This window comes from Blastomyces gilchristii (assembly GCF_000003855.2).
Source record: "Blastomyces gilchristii SLH14081 genomic scaffold supercont1.1, whole genome shotgun sequence".
NCBI classification, from domain to species: domain Eukaryota; kingdom Fungi; phylum Ascomycota; class Eurotiomycetes; order Onygenales; family Ajellomycetaceae; genus Blastomyces; species Blastomyces gilchristii.
Window position 1 is genome coordinate 255,767 of NW_003101682.1, and position 15,734 is coordinate 271,500.

At 48.3% G+C, this 15,734-nt stretch overlaps 4 protein-coding genes across 4 annotated transcripts; 3 read left to right on the plus strand and 1 right to left on the minus strand.

The window, feature by feature from the left end:
- The first annotated feature begins 35 nt into the window (after positions 1–35).
- BDBG_00024 (exonuclease) lies at positions 36–4,039 on the plus strand. The gene has a single exon (XM_002628732.2). The coding sequence runs from the start codon at positions 284–286 to the stop codon at positions 2,465–2,467; it is 2,184 nt and encodes a 727-aa protein (XP_002628778.1). The 5' UTR covers positions 36–283; the 3' UTR covers positions 2,468–4,039.
- Positions 2,184–4,979, minus strand: BDBG_00025 (uncharacterized protein). Its single transcript, XM_031719696.1, has 2 exons — positions 4,460–4,979; positions 2,184–4,404 (listed from the first exon to the last, which is right to left on the minus strand). The coding sequence occupies exons 1-2, from the start codon at positions 4,765–4,767 to the stop codon at positions 2,868–2,870; spliced, it is 1,845 nt and encodes a 614-aa protein (XP_031575563.1). The 5' UTR covers positions 4,768–4,979; the 3' UTR covers positions 2,184–2,867.
- Positions 4,980–7,203: 2,224 nt separating this feature from the next.
- Positions 7,204–12,564, plus strand: BDBG_00026 (CAMK protein kinase). The gene is made up of 5 exons (XM_031719697.1): positions 7,204–7,426; positions 7,529–7,991; positions 8,251–9,542; positions 9,600–10,003; positions 10,063–12,564. The coding sequence occupies exons 3-5, from the start codon at positions 8,622–8,624 to the stop codon at positions 12,062–12,064; spliced, it is 3,327 nt and encodes a 1,108-aa protein (XP_031575564.1). The 5' UTR covers positions 7,204–7,426; positions 7,529–7,991; positions 8,251–8,621; the 3' UTR covers positions 12,065–12,564.
- Positions 12,565–12,749: 185 nt separating this feature from the next.
- Positions 12,750–15,268, plus strand: BDBG_16041 (uncharacterized protein; the record flags this gene model as incomplete). The annotated part of the gene is made up of 3 exons (XM_031724076.1): positions 12,750–13,494; positions 13,911–14,453; positions 14,578–15,268. 3 exons carry the CDS (start codon positions 12,750–12,752, stop codon positions 15,006–15,008), a joined length of 1,719 nt encoding a protein of 572 aa, XP_031575565.1. The 3' UTR covers positions 15,009–15,268.
- Between the last annotated feature and the right edge of the window lie 466 nt (positions 15,269–15,734).

Sequence of the window (15,734 nt, forward strand, 5' to 3'; positions counted from 1 at the left end):
AAATTTTCGCGTGAAGGGATCGCGCATCAACCAACGAGGTGATTATTTTAATGCATTGTATATGCGAACTTTCGAGAAACAAGCTGAGTGTTTCTCGGCTATATGCAACATGCTCTGGTAATCATCTCATGGCCACTCCTGTGTTCTTTCATTGTATTGAATAAAGGTACTACTTAAACCATTTCTCCATAAAACCTTTCACCCGCTACACATCAGTTCGTGCGATTTGTACAACTGCTGCTTGGCGGTTACTATCTGGCTTCTGTTCTAGCCAGCGGGATCTATGACTTCTGATAAAAAGCGTAAACGCTCGCAGTCATTTGTGCGAGGCGCGAATGTCAGCCCCAGCAGCACATCCCCTACTCCCCAAAACAGCACTGGATTTGGCATAGCAGAGACTCTTTCGATGCTCCGGAACGACAGTAACAATACCTACCAAACGCCTGAAGCGGCGGCACCAATGAAGAAGCGAAAGAGAGCAGGGAATGAAAAAACGAAGTACCCAACCCTAACCTATATTGAAGGTCGATTGCAATCTTCCATCAGAATTGCAGATTTGCAGGGACTACTCCTTTATTGCTTCGGTGATGGCATTGCGCCGCAATGGATTTCAATGAAGCATTCTGGTCATGTCAGGAAAGTGGTCATCCTAATGGTTCCTGGTCTGGAGATTGGCATGTTTGACGGTACTGTTCCATTGGTACCTGACAAGCGCCATGAGTCTGCATCGGATATGAATGATGCCGACGATTCTACGACTCAGCATACTGAAAGCGAGTGGACCGAAGTCCAGCGTAGCGAGAAAATCACGGGTGAATTTGACCGATGGAAAAATGGCCTTCCAACTGCACCGAGCACAGCTCAATTCAACCCAAAATCGCTTGCGGCGGACCAGCTACCGGACCCCCTCAAACCGTTAGCTGAGATTTTTCCACATGTTTGGCCTGTTAAATCTCCGGGAGACACGAAATATAATAAGGTGCACTCACCGCTGCAAGCAATTCTATTGTCCGCTCTGCCAAAGTCTAAAGAGACAAATGAATCTAAAGGCCCGAAACCTCCTCGTGGCGCAGACAACTGGCCATCGAAACGAACGCCTATTACAACCTTTATTAGTTCACTGAATGATTTGATGGATAACGAATATGTGTTACATCCGGCATTATTCGATAAACCCGAAGATGCCTCTGCTAACGCGAATTTACGAGCCTCTTTGGGACAGGGTCCCGATGATGGTTGGGTGGACACCAAAGTTGACAGGTATTCAGATGGTACAGTGTCAGAGAATGACATTCAACAAGGTAGTATAACATCAGGGCGAGAGATACTGTCCCTAGACTGTGAAATGTGCATCACTGAAGGAGGATCTTCGCAACTCACGCGGGTTAGCCTTGTCTCCTGGGATGGTGAAGTGGTGCTGGACGAATTGGTCAAGCCGGAGAAGCCTATTATCGATTACCTGACACGTTTTTCCGGGATAACGAAAGAAATGTTGGATCCTGTAACAACCCGTTTGCCTGATGTCCAACAGAGGTTGCTGTCTTTAGTGGGCCCTCATACTATACTAATCGGCCACTCTCTCAATTCCGATCTCTCCGCCCTCAAGTTAACTCACCCGTTCATCATCGACACCTCAATCATCTATCCCCACCCTCGCGGATCCCCCTTGAAATCAAGCTTAAAATGGCTATCGCAGAAATACCTCGGGAAGGAAATTCAGAAAGGCCAGGCCGGACATGATTCCATTGAAGACGCACGAGCCGTACTCGAACTTGTGAAGCAAAAGTGCGAAAAGGGTGAACAGTGGGGAACAGGCGATGCTTCTAACGAAAGCATATTCCGCCGACTTTCACGAGCCAGTGTCCCAGGGAGGGCCGCTAGTGGTGCGACAAAAGAGGGTCGAACAGGAGCTGTTGTTGACTGGGGCAATCCGGAACGAGGATTTGGATCTCAGGCGACAGTTGCATTGGGTTGCAGAAACGATGACGAAGTGGTTGATGCGGTGAACCGCGCTATCAATGGGGATGAGGACGGTCGCGTGGTGCCGGGCGGTGGTGTAGACTTCACGTGGGCGCGCCTACGTGAACTGGAAGTCTTCCGCGGCTGGTGCAACCGCATTCCTGACCCGTCCAATGTAAACCAGTCTACTGCAATCCCAGTTACAAGTGCGGAAAGTGATAATTCCGAATCCGAGCGCCTCGCCTCTGCAGTCGCGAAAACAGTCTCGTGTATCCAACGAATCTTTGATTCCTTACCACCATGTACGCTGTTCATGGTGTACTCGGGCACAGGCGACCCACGGGAGGTTTCCCGTCTCCAGGAGCTACATAAGACCTACATGCAGGAATTTCGCAGCCAGAAGCCGTGGCATGAACTCAACGTGAAATGGACAGATACTGAGGAGCAAGCGCTGAAGAAGGCTTGCCAGAGGGCGAGGGAAGGATGTGGGTTCATGACTGTAAAGTAATCTGGCAATTTTGTTTGCTGTCTTTTTTCAAGACCTTCGTGTGTTATCCCGCTTTAATATCCTACTTTAAATAACATCTGGAATTCGCTTTTCCATATGCATGTACATATACTCCGTATGTATAGTCGATTTCAAGGCTGGTGTGGGTAGGCAACTATTCATGATGCAGCGTATAGACTACACTAATAGGCTTCGGGGTGGGTTGGTAGATTTGGCTACCCTAAAATTATTTGACTAGTGGGTATGACAATTGAAGAACCATCAACTTTCTACCTTGACTAAGCTGTTTAATGTCTGTTACTGGATATAGACTTGTCAAATGCATATTTACTGACAGGGAAACAAAACTGAAGGCCCAAAATCGATCAGCGTTGGCTCCTCACCCCACCTCTTCCTCACTTCAACCTGCGGCCATTTCCAACGCTTCTTCTCTCTGCATGGCTAATTTTGCGAGAGAATCGCGGGCTGCGATTTGCGATTTACGTCTTCCACGAGTCGGGTGGTGAAGGCTTCTTGTGGATTTTGCTGTTGTCTGTGTAGATTCTTCTTGCTCGTTGACAATCGGGCGAGAATCCTTCTGATCAAGCGGTGGGTTATCACTGTCGGTTTGAGAGTTGGGGATCGTTTGCTCATGGGTCTGAATGTTTGGTGCAGGAGAGGACGGGCTTTCTTGTAGTTCACCACCCTGTAACTGTGCTACCGGTTCCTCCCCTGTGTGGACCTGATTGGGCTCAGTGCTGGAGGAATGCTGAGTATTTTCATTATCTGGAGGAGCAAGGGAAGAGCGTCTTGAGAGTCGCGCACTGGCTCTTCTTGCTCTGTTCACAGGTTGAGGATTGTCCAGGGTTCGGGGCTCTACGGCTTGTCCGTTAATGGCCTCCGTAGGACCAGGCGGCTTTGTTGTGACCTGGGTATTAGTATCGGATTCTTTTAAAGGTATTTTTTTCGTCGAAGCCTTTGCGGATAAAGACCCTCTTCGCGGTCGTCCAGGAGGTTTCTTTCTGGTAGCATTCTCTTGACTTGGTTTGGTAGGGTCGACTTGGAAAGCTTGGTTTCGCTCGTGCGCTTGACGTTTGTTTGGGCTTGTGCGGGAATCCTTTGCATTGCTCTCTCTACAATTGACGTTACTAGATAATGCTCGATATTTTGGACCCTGCCACGGTTCAGCAAGTTCATCAGTGTCAGAATTCGAGCCTCCATGATGGGTTATATTTGAAACGAGGCGGATCGGCTGCGAGTTGTTATAAAGAGGTTGAGACGCCGTGTTCGCCGTCGAATTCCGTCCTTCTGAATTCCGTTGACCGCGCCCAGCATCAAACAGAGAAATTTCTTCTGGGAACGGGCGTTTCCCGTTGGAATTCAAGTCTAAGGGGTGATCTCTTTGATTCAAGACTAGAGCCCCGCCATCTATATTCGGAGACGCGACAAAAGGACGGTTATTAAGACCAGAGGTTGGCTCAACCCGAGTTAACAACATATTTTCTAACTGGCTGCATTTAAACCTTAGAGAATGATTTTCTTGTTTAAGCGCTTCTATTTCAATCCCTTTCGCTCTAACTTCCCGCAACGCCGTGGCGATTAGTTCGTAGCCATCATGTAATGGTGCTTGTGGTGTGTGATTTCGGGACGAGATTGTAGTTTTTAGGCACTGAATCTCATCCCGTAGAGAGCTGATTGTATGCTTCCATTCGTTGATCATGACGTGCATTTCGTCCGAGGTAGCTCTTGCAGACGGGGTGTTTAGGTGCCTTTCGTTGTCTTTACTGCCGGATTGACCACCTGTTTGTTGCTGATAAGTGCGTTTTTCACAGTTATTTGGATCCGCGGCCTCCAAAGACGATTGTTTCGTAACCGCATCTAGGCGTGAAGGGACTAGCTCTCTAGTAGTGAGATCCCGTAGGAGGATTGAATGCGAGGACCAAAAGAGGTTGAACTGACTTGAGGGGTTTAATATATATCTTCGGATAAAGCTTCGCGATTGTGTCAACTCACGGATATCCATCTTTAAACATTTCCTTCTGAACCCCTTGCCCAACAGTTTCCAGACAGTTTTTGCAAATGGTTGACTGATATTGTCCATCCTCGGTTGGGTGCGGCTCAGAACGCGGATTGGAAAGGATGTTATTGTCAAATAGGCAGATCGACCCGGGCGTGAATAAGTAGGAATCGCAGCTAGTCCATGAGTTCGGGGCGATTGCTAACAGGGCGTCGCATCTACGGCAATGACAGGTTACAGTTCTGGAAGCCTCCCAAGGGACTAGGAGAGAGGCCGCTGAGGAGATGATGGGGTTGGCAGCCATCAAGTCGAGCAAGAAAACAACGCAGCTATGTTCATAAATGGCTTTGATAATATTTGAATATTTAGCCGCTCATCCATGCTCCTTCATATGACCTGGTAGCATTAGATTCTTGGGCATGAACTCAGTTAAGGCTGCTTGCTGGTAAAAGATTGTGAAGGTTTGGTAAAGTAGATGCAACTTGCTGCTGACTAACACACACACATTACACTGGGATAAGTTACTCCGGTTTCCGGTAGTTAACTAGTTAAGTCAGTTAACTAGTTATTTTCGTCAAGGCCTCCCTAATATTTTAGTGGCATGTTAATCATCATTCCGGGTGGGCGCATTCTCAAACATCCCCATACAAATAGGAGGGACAGCTTCTCATTCTTATTCCCTCCCTCTCTGTACAGAGTACATCAAACCTGTGGAAATAACTTTTTTGGTCTTGTTCCATGAGTAAGTCGTAAACCCTAGCTGGGTCCAGAGATGTACCTGTTCTGTCAAATATTTGGTGAGATTCCTTATTTTCCACCTAGCGGGGGCAGCAGGGGGTGGGTTGGGCGGTTGCCATGTTGGAGACGACGATTTTCACGTAGCAAGCAAAACAAGATCTGGAGCAATGGAATGATGGGAATTGAATATGTACAAGCGATTTGAACCTGTCAAGCTAGGGGAAAGAGGTATTTATATATAGCCATACATACTAACGCGATTCTATCCGTACAAACAAATCGATCCGAACGTAAAGAGGCCGGACAAACCCTGAAGTATATCATAAAGAGTTAACCTTTTGGATAATTCCGTACGATACGGTAGCAACCGCAGAATACTTACTTGCCATAGCTGGTCAGCGGTGCGTATGGGTTGAGTTACTTCAATGCGCAGGCAAACTCCGCAATAGCCCAACAGTCAAAAAGAAAAATGCAAGAAAAATGACATCAAAGTACACCAATGGCAAGCAAAGAAAAGAACAGTTAATACCAGCGCGAATCGACTAATCTCCCTCAGATATCGCCAATGTAAAACGACAATTGTTCAAGCAAGACAAGATATCAACCCATGTAAAGGCTTTTTTTCCCCTTCTGCTGTGTGACATTGAGCCATTCAGACACTGCCAGGATTTCCTCAATCAGGACCAAGTGTCTATCAGGGTTGGCTTGGTAATGGCCATGGGTTTCCTCGGGGAAGCTGCATTGTATGTACCGAGACAGTCATGCACGGTACGTGAGCTCGCGTGAAGATTGTGTATTATGAAGATGTGTAACATGGGGCTCGACCTTTGTCACGGTAGGTCCCTGGTTGAGCTTCCAACTGTAGAGGTAAACGGGCGTGCATTCACTTCCCATGTCATTAATAAAGCTCTCTTGCCGTGCCCAGAAAACGTGTATCTGCGTTGTTTGTGTAGAGCGGAAGACCGAACCAGTCCACGGATTCTCTTTATCGCGGTAGCAAGTAGCAACGACTAAAAGCTTTCTTCCTCGTTTATAACTGTCCGTCCAGAACTCTCCAGCTGCTGAAAACTCACTCAGATTCGTGTGTCAGCAATGGGTAAAAAACGAGGAATAAATTGTCACTTGGGAATGGAAGAGGGTAATCCCGAAAATTATCGAATGCTGTTTTCCCATAATTTTTCGAGTGGCTTTGGGCGTCTCATTCAAGATCACGAAGTGGCCTCAAATTTCTGAAGACAATCACATACGCTCTGAGTGCTGGCAAAAATTCCCTTCACGACAAGAATATAGAACATAATTGATAATTGAAGCAATACAAAATGGGTTTTCTGCTCATATTCTTCCCAATCAACACCCGATGGGGTGGGAGGTAGAGAACGTGGTCATGACTTTGGTCGATGGTGCCGCATGTCTGTGTGCGGAAGCCTTTCCCGTCTGGTTGTGAATTCCTTCCTGAAACATGTGCTGATTTAGTTTTCACACCGGATGCTTTGAAACACATGCCCATAACGCGCCCAACTGTTTGGATCACCTCTAATATGAAACGTTGGTAACGTTTGACGATCCTGGCGTCTGCCACATGGGGACACGGTGCCTGAAACCAGTCACGCTCCTCCTATCTGACTCATGAACTGAGAGGAGGGGTTCAATAGGCGGCAGATCCTTTTGTCGTCACACGGTGCCTAGGAAAATCAGGCAAGAGGGTAGTTGAATACATGGTACGGAGTAGTTAAGCTATAATAGTGCTGTGCATCAACGATATGACTCTTTAACCCTGCACGTTTAAGCTTCTGGTGAAGGTTGAGGGTTCCTGGGTGTGGTGGTTCGGCAACGGGATCCCGGGGGCGGGGGCCGAGAGGCTCTGCCCCCGGCCCCGCATTTGGCAAAAGCGTCGGGTTTTAACTCCAGGGACGACTCGGGCCGGGAACCTTCTGCCTAAGCAAGCACCTGACGCCTGGGGCAGCCTAGGATTATCCTTACGCCGACATTCCGAGAGACTTCGCCGCAACCACGATATCTCGCCATCGAGCTTCACAATTATCCTCGTTTGCTAGCCTCACCCCAAGATAGATTGCCCACGGGTTCGGCTCTCCCGCAATTAATCCGCGGCGGCCGCGTTAACCTTCTTGTTGGACTTGCTTAACTCTCTAGAGAACCACAATTTTTGTGTGAACTCTCAAGTTTCTAGTAAGGAGAAGCTCCTCCAGTCCATGGGTACGGTACGGGTAAGTCAAGGCCTAGCCATTGTGCTCCCAAAACATATTTACTTTGTATTATTTTGAGCCAGGTGCATTGTTGACTGATGGAAATCATGTGTTATTGATTAGGTTAATTGCCGCTATTTCTGTTTGAGCCACTCAAGTGTTCCCCTCGCAGCAGCGATTGCCCAGTCCTGTCGGCTAGCAGACGTAGCTAATAAGGCGCCCCGTGCAAGATATATGAGATTTCTGGGTCATTGGGATAACTGGTTGTTGGCTGGTGTTGCCTAGCTCTTCAAAACCTCTAATAATTGTCCAGGCAGAAGCGATTACCTGCCCGGAAAGTCAGGCACCTTGGCAGAAGGTCTCTTGGCTACTACATCTTCCTGACTCTCACATTGATCTCGACGTTGTCGCCAGGCGAGCGGCTACTGATACTCATTGGTTTGAAAGTTCCGCGTGGTGTGACTCGTCTCTTAGCGCAAAGGAAGACCGCTGGAACCACATTTCTCGCTGCCTTATCCTTGCCTGTCAAGAATTTATCCTGTCGTTGGCCAGCTGAGGAAATTCCTCTGCCGCTTGCAGAGCAACGGTAAGCTTGCGAACCTTTCGTCCTAGGGCACCAAAATTCGGGGAGGCTGTTTTCGGTGCTTGTATGGCATTTCAGAGTCTTTGTTGGCAGGGTGACGTTGCAGGAAAATCTCAATTATAAATATTCCTTCCTTTTGTCCGTTGCTAAGCAACAGGCAACGAACCCCTTTCGTTTTCAAAAGACCAACTTTACTTTCCACGCGATATTTTGGATTCAATTTCCATCGCCTTCGAAAACTGACTGACGGCTTGTAATGCAGACCCTCACTGCGCCTTGCGACTGGGGTTGGAACCCCTTGTGACAATTCTCATCCGACGCTAAAACAGAGCATCTTTAAGGATCCTACGGGACTCATCCTCTCACCGACGTACAACTTTCTTTCAGAGAGGGTAATCCATATTTTCTGATACCTTCGCAAAGGCAGCACCACGAGGGCGGATGCATGGTCTTCAGCCTGCTTGACGGTTTTGATGAATCACACACATACAAGTCCCATTTCTTGTATTTAACTGGGGCCATCTCCATCCATTTTCGATCAGTTTCAAAACCCATCAGCTCTACAACACACTCACTTCCCCTTCACTTCCCGGCTGCAGAACTATCTTCCGCATTCCCTAAACCCCGTTCACAATGGATGAAGCAACGCAGCTTTCAACGCAACCATATGCCGACCCTCGGCGGATAGGGCTCAACAACTCCGGGCTTGATGAAGAGGATGTTCCCGACATCATCTGTGTTTTACATCCGAACTCCATGGCAGCCCACAATGCTGTATCTGCGACTGCGCGTTTTGGCCCACAGCATATCTTACAAAGGGACAATCTTGAAAACGACACCGGACTTCCCAACAGCTCTCCCGGGGACATCGCGTTGAGGCTTTCATCCTCTGTAAAAGACGTGAGTATGGGCTTTTGTTTCGGTCGTAATCCTAATCGCTGCGATATAGTCCTCGCTCGGGATGATAGCGAAAAGAAGATATCAAATGTGCACTTTCGGATCTATCTAACGCGCGACAATATCTTGATGCTACAAGACACTTCAACCAATGGGACCCTTGTAGATGACAAAGTTGTTCGGAAAGATAATAAGTATGGTGCTTCCTCCACACAAATGCTCGTCCCCGGCTCTATCATTCACGTGGCGAATGATTCGACCACTGGCATCAAGTTCATAGTCCGTATTCCTCCTCGGGATGGCTTTGAGCGTGAGTACACACAGAATGTGATTCACTACATGAACCGAGTACAAAACGCATCCAAAAAATATGGAGATGGTGGAGCAAAGCCTGGAAAGGCGGCACAACGTAATGGTTATCTTATTGTCCCTCAGCAAGGCGGCAATACTCATGGGATGCACTGGAATGGCGGTTCCAAGTATAATGTCACGGGACAGGTTGGTAAAGGCGCATTCGCCACGGTTTACAAACTCGCAACGAAAAACGACGGCATGGTCTACGCTTGCAAGGAGCTCGACAAACGGCGCCTTATGAAGAATAATATTTCAGACCACAAAGTTAACAATGAGATGTTGATCATGAGCGGATTACGACATGTAAGGCCCCTTTCTTGGTAAACATATCTTTACCCTATGGAGACTAATCCTAGGTAGCCGAATATTGTCGAATTCAGAGACTATCATGATCACGATAACCGTTGGATCTATATCATCATGGAGTATGTCCCCGGTGGCGAATTATCCGCCTATCTTAATCAATGTCATCACCTCGCGGAGGAGCAGGTAAAAACAATCTCTCGACAAATCTTACATGCCCTCCAATACCTTCACAGACGGAAGATAACACATCGTGACATCAAACCGGATAACATTTTAATCCAGTCATTTGATCCCTTACATGTTAAGCTTTCAGATTTTGGCCTCTCCAAGGTCGCCCAGGAAGAATCCTTCATGAAGACGTTTTGTGGAACGCTCTTATATTGTGCCCCTGAAGTTTATCCAGAGTACGACAACTATAGGCGGGGCGAGGCAAGGAAAAGGCGACGTGCTGCTGATTCGTGAGTAACTTCGTGTCATTTCACATCGGGCATTGTGCGTACTAACTATGTGTTTCTAGGGTCCCTAGAACATCGCCGTACGATCAATCGGTAGATATGTGGTCTTTTGGTGCAGTGTTATTTCATATCCTCTGTGGAACTGCGCCCTACGCTGGCCGAGGAGATGATAGGGGTGCAACTATGCTGCGCAATATAATGACAACCGATGCAGATTATGACTTGCTTCGAAAAGCTGGAGTATCGGACAGTGGTATTAATTTTGTTTCGAAGCTTCTTAATCGCGATCCGAGAGCTAGACCCAAGGAGCCCGAGTGCTTCCAACACCCGTGGATCGTTAACGTTCCAGACGAACTTGATTACACAGAGTTCGACGGTCCCAAAGTTCAGGATATCGACACAACTTTAGCTGCCGTAGGTGAGGCTAATGAAGATGAAGAAGCAGATAGGCTTGACGCCTCTCGCCTTCATCTTAATGATAAAGTTGATGAAGATTTAAATGAAGAAATTAAAGATCAGGAGCATGGGGTTGAGGACGAAACGCCCACTGACCACAAGGACGTCAAAAGACAGCGACTTTCTCACTATCCTGAAGATTCAAGCCAGCACGTTGTAATGGCCCAAGTTCCAGCTATAATCAAATATCCTTCGTTGCCAGACCTTGGTAGCTATGATCTAGGCTCTGGTCTCGGTGGCCAAGGAACTCAGCCGCCCATGGCACGTCTTTTTGGGGAGATATCCGGGCCTGCTCTGAGGAGTTCCGCCGCATTTGAAGGAAACGCAAACCGACCAACAGCAATGTTTGACTTCCAGCCTCGTTTCCAAGATGAGGATGTTTATGATGACCCTTCCTCAGAGATGGAGTCGTCTCTAAGTTTCAGCAGTATTGATAATCCAGCAGAGCTACACCATCAACAACTGCCTATCGGGTTGGAGCGGGGTGCTTCTGCCCCAAGTTTAATGGGAGCGGAATCACTAGTGGGTCAGTTGCACATGGAATCTCCTGATGTCAGAACACCAATCTCCACAGCCCATAATAGTAATAATCCAACCACCCCGGAATCTTCCGTGGGCAATGCACCCTCGTCCCAAGCCCGGGAATCAAAATCTGGCGGCCACGACGAGGCTAAGAAAAGGAGTTCAAGCCAAAAACCTGGTGGGCTCGACTCTACCGACCAAGCACATCGAAGATCAGTCGGCCAGGAATCCATCCCTACCCCGAAAGTTACGCCCAGAAATCTCACCAATCCATGTTGTCTTGTGCGTGAACAAACATCTAAATCGTTCGACCCGAAACACCTGCTCGAGCTCTCCACCACTATCGACGAGCACACTGGAGAGGAAGTCGCACAGGTCGATGGTTCGAATACCCCTGAAGAGCCGAGCGAGGCGAACGAGACGAATACGCGGTTCGCCTCCAGGATCACGAGTCCTGCAAACTCCCCGAGACTCACCCCTCCCTTCGGAGCGCTCATATCACTTCCCGGTTCAATCACAGATGTATCACTCCACCTCGAATCACGCATGACATCATGGGGCCGAGGACCAAGAGTCAATGTTCGTTACTCTGATCCTATGGATAGCCGAATCCCGGCCTACGCCCTCGAACTCACTTTCTGGGCACCGTCGATCGAATCCCGCATCGCAGCCGGTGAAGACTGGCGAAAGGTTCCTGGTGTCATGGCCATCCTCTCTACCAAGGCGAGCAATTGCATTTGGGTTAATGACGTGGAGCTACGCAAGGAGACGCCGGCGAAGGATGCGCGTCTCTTCGGAAAACTGTACACAGGCGATATAATCACGGTATTTAGGGATCGTGAGCGCTATCTGCGCTTTCGATGCGAGTTTTATCACGGGGAAAGCATGAAGCTGCGGCCGCTTGAGGAAAAAGGGTTTCTTATTCAAAAGGCGAAGTATCCGAAAAGTGGGAGCAAGGGAGACGGGAGTTTGAAAACTGAGCAGGCTGCTGGCAACACCACAACGACGGCGCCCACCATCGCTCCAGAGACGGACGGGGAGAAGAGTGTTGATTGGAAAGACAATAAGAAGGATAAGAAGAAATAGTTGCTTGATATCTCCTTTTTTTGTATTTTCCCTTTTCTTTTCAGGTCTGTTTGATATGGTCGATCCGCAAGCGATGAGATTTTGTTTAACTTCCCTTGAAACAGGGCCCGTATGCCTCAGTTAGTTGTATCCGACACAGCTTCCTGATTTATGCTCTCATACGCTGTCATTTTGTCCTTTATTTACATACTATTTAAGCTAGTCCGGTTGCCGCACTCATACCCTCCTTGACTGCATCTTCTTTTTGTTCACGCGCTCTGACCGGGATAGTGAAAGGAGATGATATTGTGAATGAAACAAAGCATCTACATAGATAGTACGGCAATGTACACGCAAATTGTCATGAAACTCAGTAAATATTGTCACCGCTTTTCCAGGAGTAGTTGTGGCTAGAAATTCTTCCATTGGTAATTTTCATTCTTCTGGCAGCAAAACGGCCAAGGATCGGGTTCAACCCCTGAAATTAGCGCCGAATAAACTTCTGTTTCTCCTCCCTTTGTTCGATATCTAACGCCCCATGAGGCGACACGGAGGATTCCCGAGGTCTGCGCTAGGCTTACCTAGACATCGTGCAATTTTTGCAAAGGGGAAGATGGGTGGTAATTCAGGAATCAAATAATAAATACCACGGCTGCACTCTGCCGATCCAGCCAGTTGATCGCAGAACGATGATAGTTCCGTCAAGATGAGAATACCAATCCCAGTGTCTGTTCTTCAGACAATACCTCTATCAGTGCTGCTGGGCCTGACATCTCTCCTGCCCTACACGTCGGCCCAATGGTTGTATCCGCCAAACATTCCAGAAGGCAAATCGCTCTCGGATTACACATCGGGTGCAGACCCAATAATCAGCGACTATTACGAGTATGATATCATCGTGGGCGGGTTCCGAACGCCCAAACCCAGCTTCACGATCTCCCGGTGCGCCAAAAAGGGACGAACGGAGCCCATCTACCCGTCAACCGTCACGTTCAATTCCTCCGACGGACATCTCGCTGCTGATGGCACCTGGCAGTATATGGATTCTCATAGCAATGGCCCATGGTCAAACGAATACCCAGCAGGCAAGCACCCATGGATCACCCCCGTGTGGCATTTAGTTGACAACGAGACGACAGGGACTATATGTTGGTGGGAGTTGTATAGTGTCAGTGAGGAAAAAATACACTGCCATCCGACACAGGGGCGGGATTGCGAATCGCCGTATACGCGGGCTGTGACAGTGCTGGGGAATGATACGGAGAATTACTTCGCAACGGTACCGTTTACCGTGCACGCGGGGTTGAGGGAAGGGGGCAGGAATTATACATGGAATAGTGGGGACCACACGGCGTCCAGAACAACATTGGTTTTCTCAAATATGCCGACAGGGAACACGGCGGTGGGGTTGCGGGCTGCATTTTCATATACGGGAGCGGGAGTCGAGGGCGGTGGGTTGTTGTTAATGGCTTTGATGGCATTCCTGGGTGTTATTGGGAAATTGCTTCTATAGACCTGAGCAGTCCAGACTGTTCAGAGAATTCTATTTTGTTCTTATGGGACGACGGGTTTATTTTCTTGTCTGCGCATGATACCAAACGCTGGTAGCTTGCATCAACCCATAACGATGCATCTATCCGCCGGGCTTTGTGTATAATGTACGTGTACATGTATGTATGTACAATGTACATACCTTTACATACATGTACATTGCCGGTGTCGATATGAATGTATAGGTGATGATCATTTATAGCTCTCAGACATCTCTATTATATATAGACACGGTTTTAACATATTTCGTCTTTTCCCATAGATCGAATTTTCTCGATTTTCTAACCCCATCTAAACAGCCCTTTCGAATAACCAGCGTGGGCCGCTCCGATGAAGACCAACAGTATATCTCTCAAAGCGGCATACGCCATACCACTACCACCGCCACCACGTAAGTTCCCAATCCTCTGCACAGCTCCTCCGTCTAACACTCTAATAGGTCCCCATTTCCCAGATGGCGCGGTAGTGGAAGAAGTTATACAAACAGTCAATCATGGTAGCCAGATTCGCAGATTCACAGTCGTCCCGGCGAGTCCGATTGGGCATACTATTTCGCAGTTACCTCGTCTGCGGCGGATAATATGGCGGCGAAGAAAGCATAACCACGAGTACAACGTGCGCCGAATATACAGGCCATCCCAGCGCGAAGCGGTTCTTATCCAGACACGGGGCCAAAGTGTGTACTCCTGCGAGGACATGTGCACCAGGTGCCAATCGGGATGTGGGCCGTTCACAACATGTGTAGTCGCCAAGGTGAGCGGAGAGGAATCTCCCAGATCAGGAGCCTGCGCAAATTGCGTCTGGCGTAGTTTTCCCAGAGAATGCTCCCACCGCCAAGCTATGAATGGAGATACTGAAGGTGGGCGAATCCTTCCTATCCATGTCCCATCCATACTTTTTGTGTTTTTGCTTTATCTTCGATCTGGAATCCTGTTACCTTTTGCTCCCCTTTCGTTGAATGCATATTGACGTGCCAATCAAAGGAACCGATGAGGAATGGCAATATGTAAGCGGCGACGATGACGAAGAGGACGACGAAGGAGAAGAAGAAGAACCCTTTCTACCTAGGCCGTCGCGGTCGTCGCGTTCACGAGGCATAACCTCAAGAACAAGGTCATCCAAGCGAGATTTGAAAAGGAACAGCCGCACCACAGGAGGCGAAACACCCAAGCCGAAACTGTTGACGACGCCGAGAGCAAAAATACTACCCTGTCCTGCGGTCGTTATTCCATCTCCGTCGAAGAGAAATACCGCCACCCCAGCAGGGCAGAAGTACTTCAAAATCCCTCCGGGCTTGTCGCCAAACACAGCAGAAGATATCCACCGTGCCATTGACGAGCTGAATGTAGTCCGTGCAAAGCTATTCTCCCGCCTTGAACTGCTAGAGGCTGTGCAGGCGGTCGACTGGGAGTAGGACCGCGGGCTGACCTTGGTGGTATTCCTTTTCGTTAAACTCTCGAATCCGAAATCCGTATATAGAAGGGGGGGGGGCATGTTAGACAAGTTAGACAAGAGAGCGAGTTGCTAGCCTAGCAGGAGATTAAATTCCAACGTGCTTCAGAATTTACCGTACTTTAATTTGAAATCTCTCGCGAGCACAACCAGCCGAATCATACTGCATATAGGAAATGGCAGTTTTGTCTCCAAAATGTCTTACAGATGGGTGTAAAGTAACTCTCTGATATAAAATGAGTGCATGCCAGTCGTGTGGTTAGGGTGAGGTACGACACGGCAATTGGAGATGTTCCATTCTTATTGATATCTTGCTGCCCCATGTCCCATGAAGATTCCCTTGAGCAATCAATCTCTAGATAAAACCACAGGGTAGAATCCCGATCTCTTCCTGCAGCCAAGTAAAATGCGCTGGCATGTTAAAGACAGCACTTTTTTCCCCCGTAGATGCCGAGCTTACGGTCATTCGCTTGCTACACAGATACAAGGAGAACTGAACTGCTCCTTTAGCACCCGAAATCAACTGGACACCACCGGCATTTAACGAACTCGGGGATGCTCTCTTCTCGAAGTTCCCTAAGATCCAGTTCCATATATCTGGATGTGCCTTACGGGAAGGGTAATGAGTTGACTGCGGGGAAAAAGGGGTTCGTTCGTTGAGTTGAGCTGCGGAAAATACTTCTTTACT

Coding starts and splice junctions, on each gene's coding strand:
- BDBG_00024 (XM_002628732.2), top strand. CDS start 284: ATGACTTCTGATAAAAAGCGTAAACGCTCGCAGTCATTTGTGCGAGGC.
- BDBG_00026 (XM_031719697.1), top strand. CDS start 8,622: ATGGATGAAGCAACGCAGCTTTCAACGCAACCATATGCCGACCCTCGG. Junction 9,543..9,599: donor TCATGAGCGGATTACGACAT/GTAAGGCCCCTT, acceptor AATCCTAGGTAG/CCGAATATTGTCGAATTCAG. Junction 10,004..10,062: donor AGGCGACGTGCTGCTGATTC/GTGAGTAACTTC, acceptor ATGTGTTTCTAG/GGTCCCTAGAACATCGCCGT.
- BDBG_00025 (XM_031719696.1), bottom strand. CDS start 4,767: ATGGCTGCCAACCCCATCATCTCCTCAGCGGCCTCTCTCCTAGTCCCT. Junction 4,405..4,459: donor ATGTTTAAAGATGGATATCC/GTGAGTTGACAC, acceptor AAACCCCTCAAG/TCAGTTCAACCTCTTTTGGT.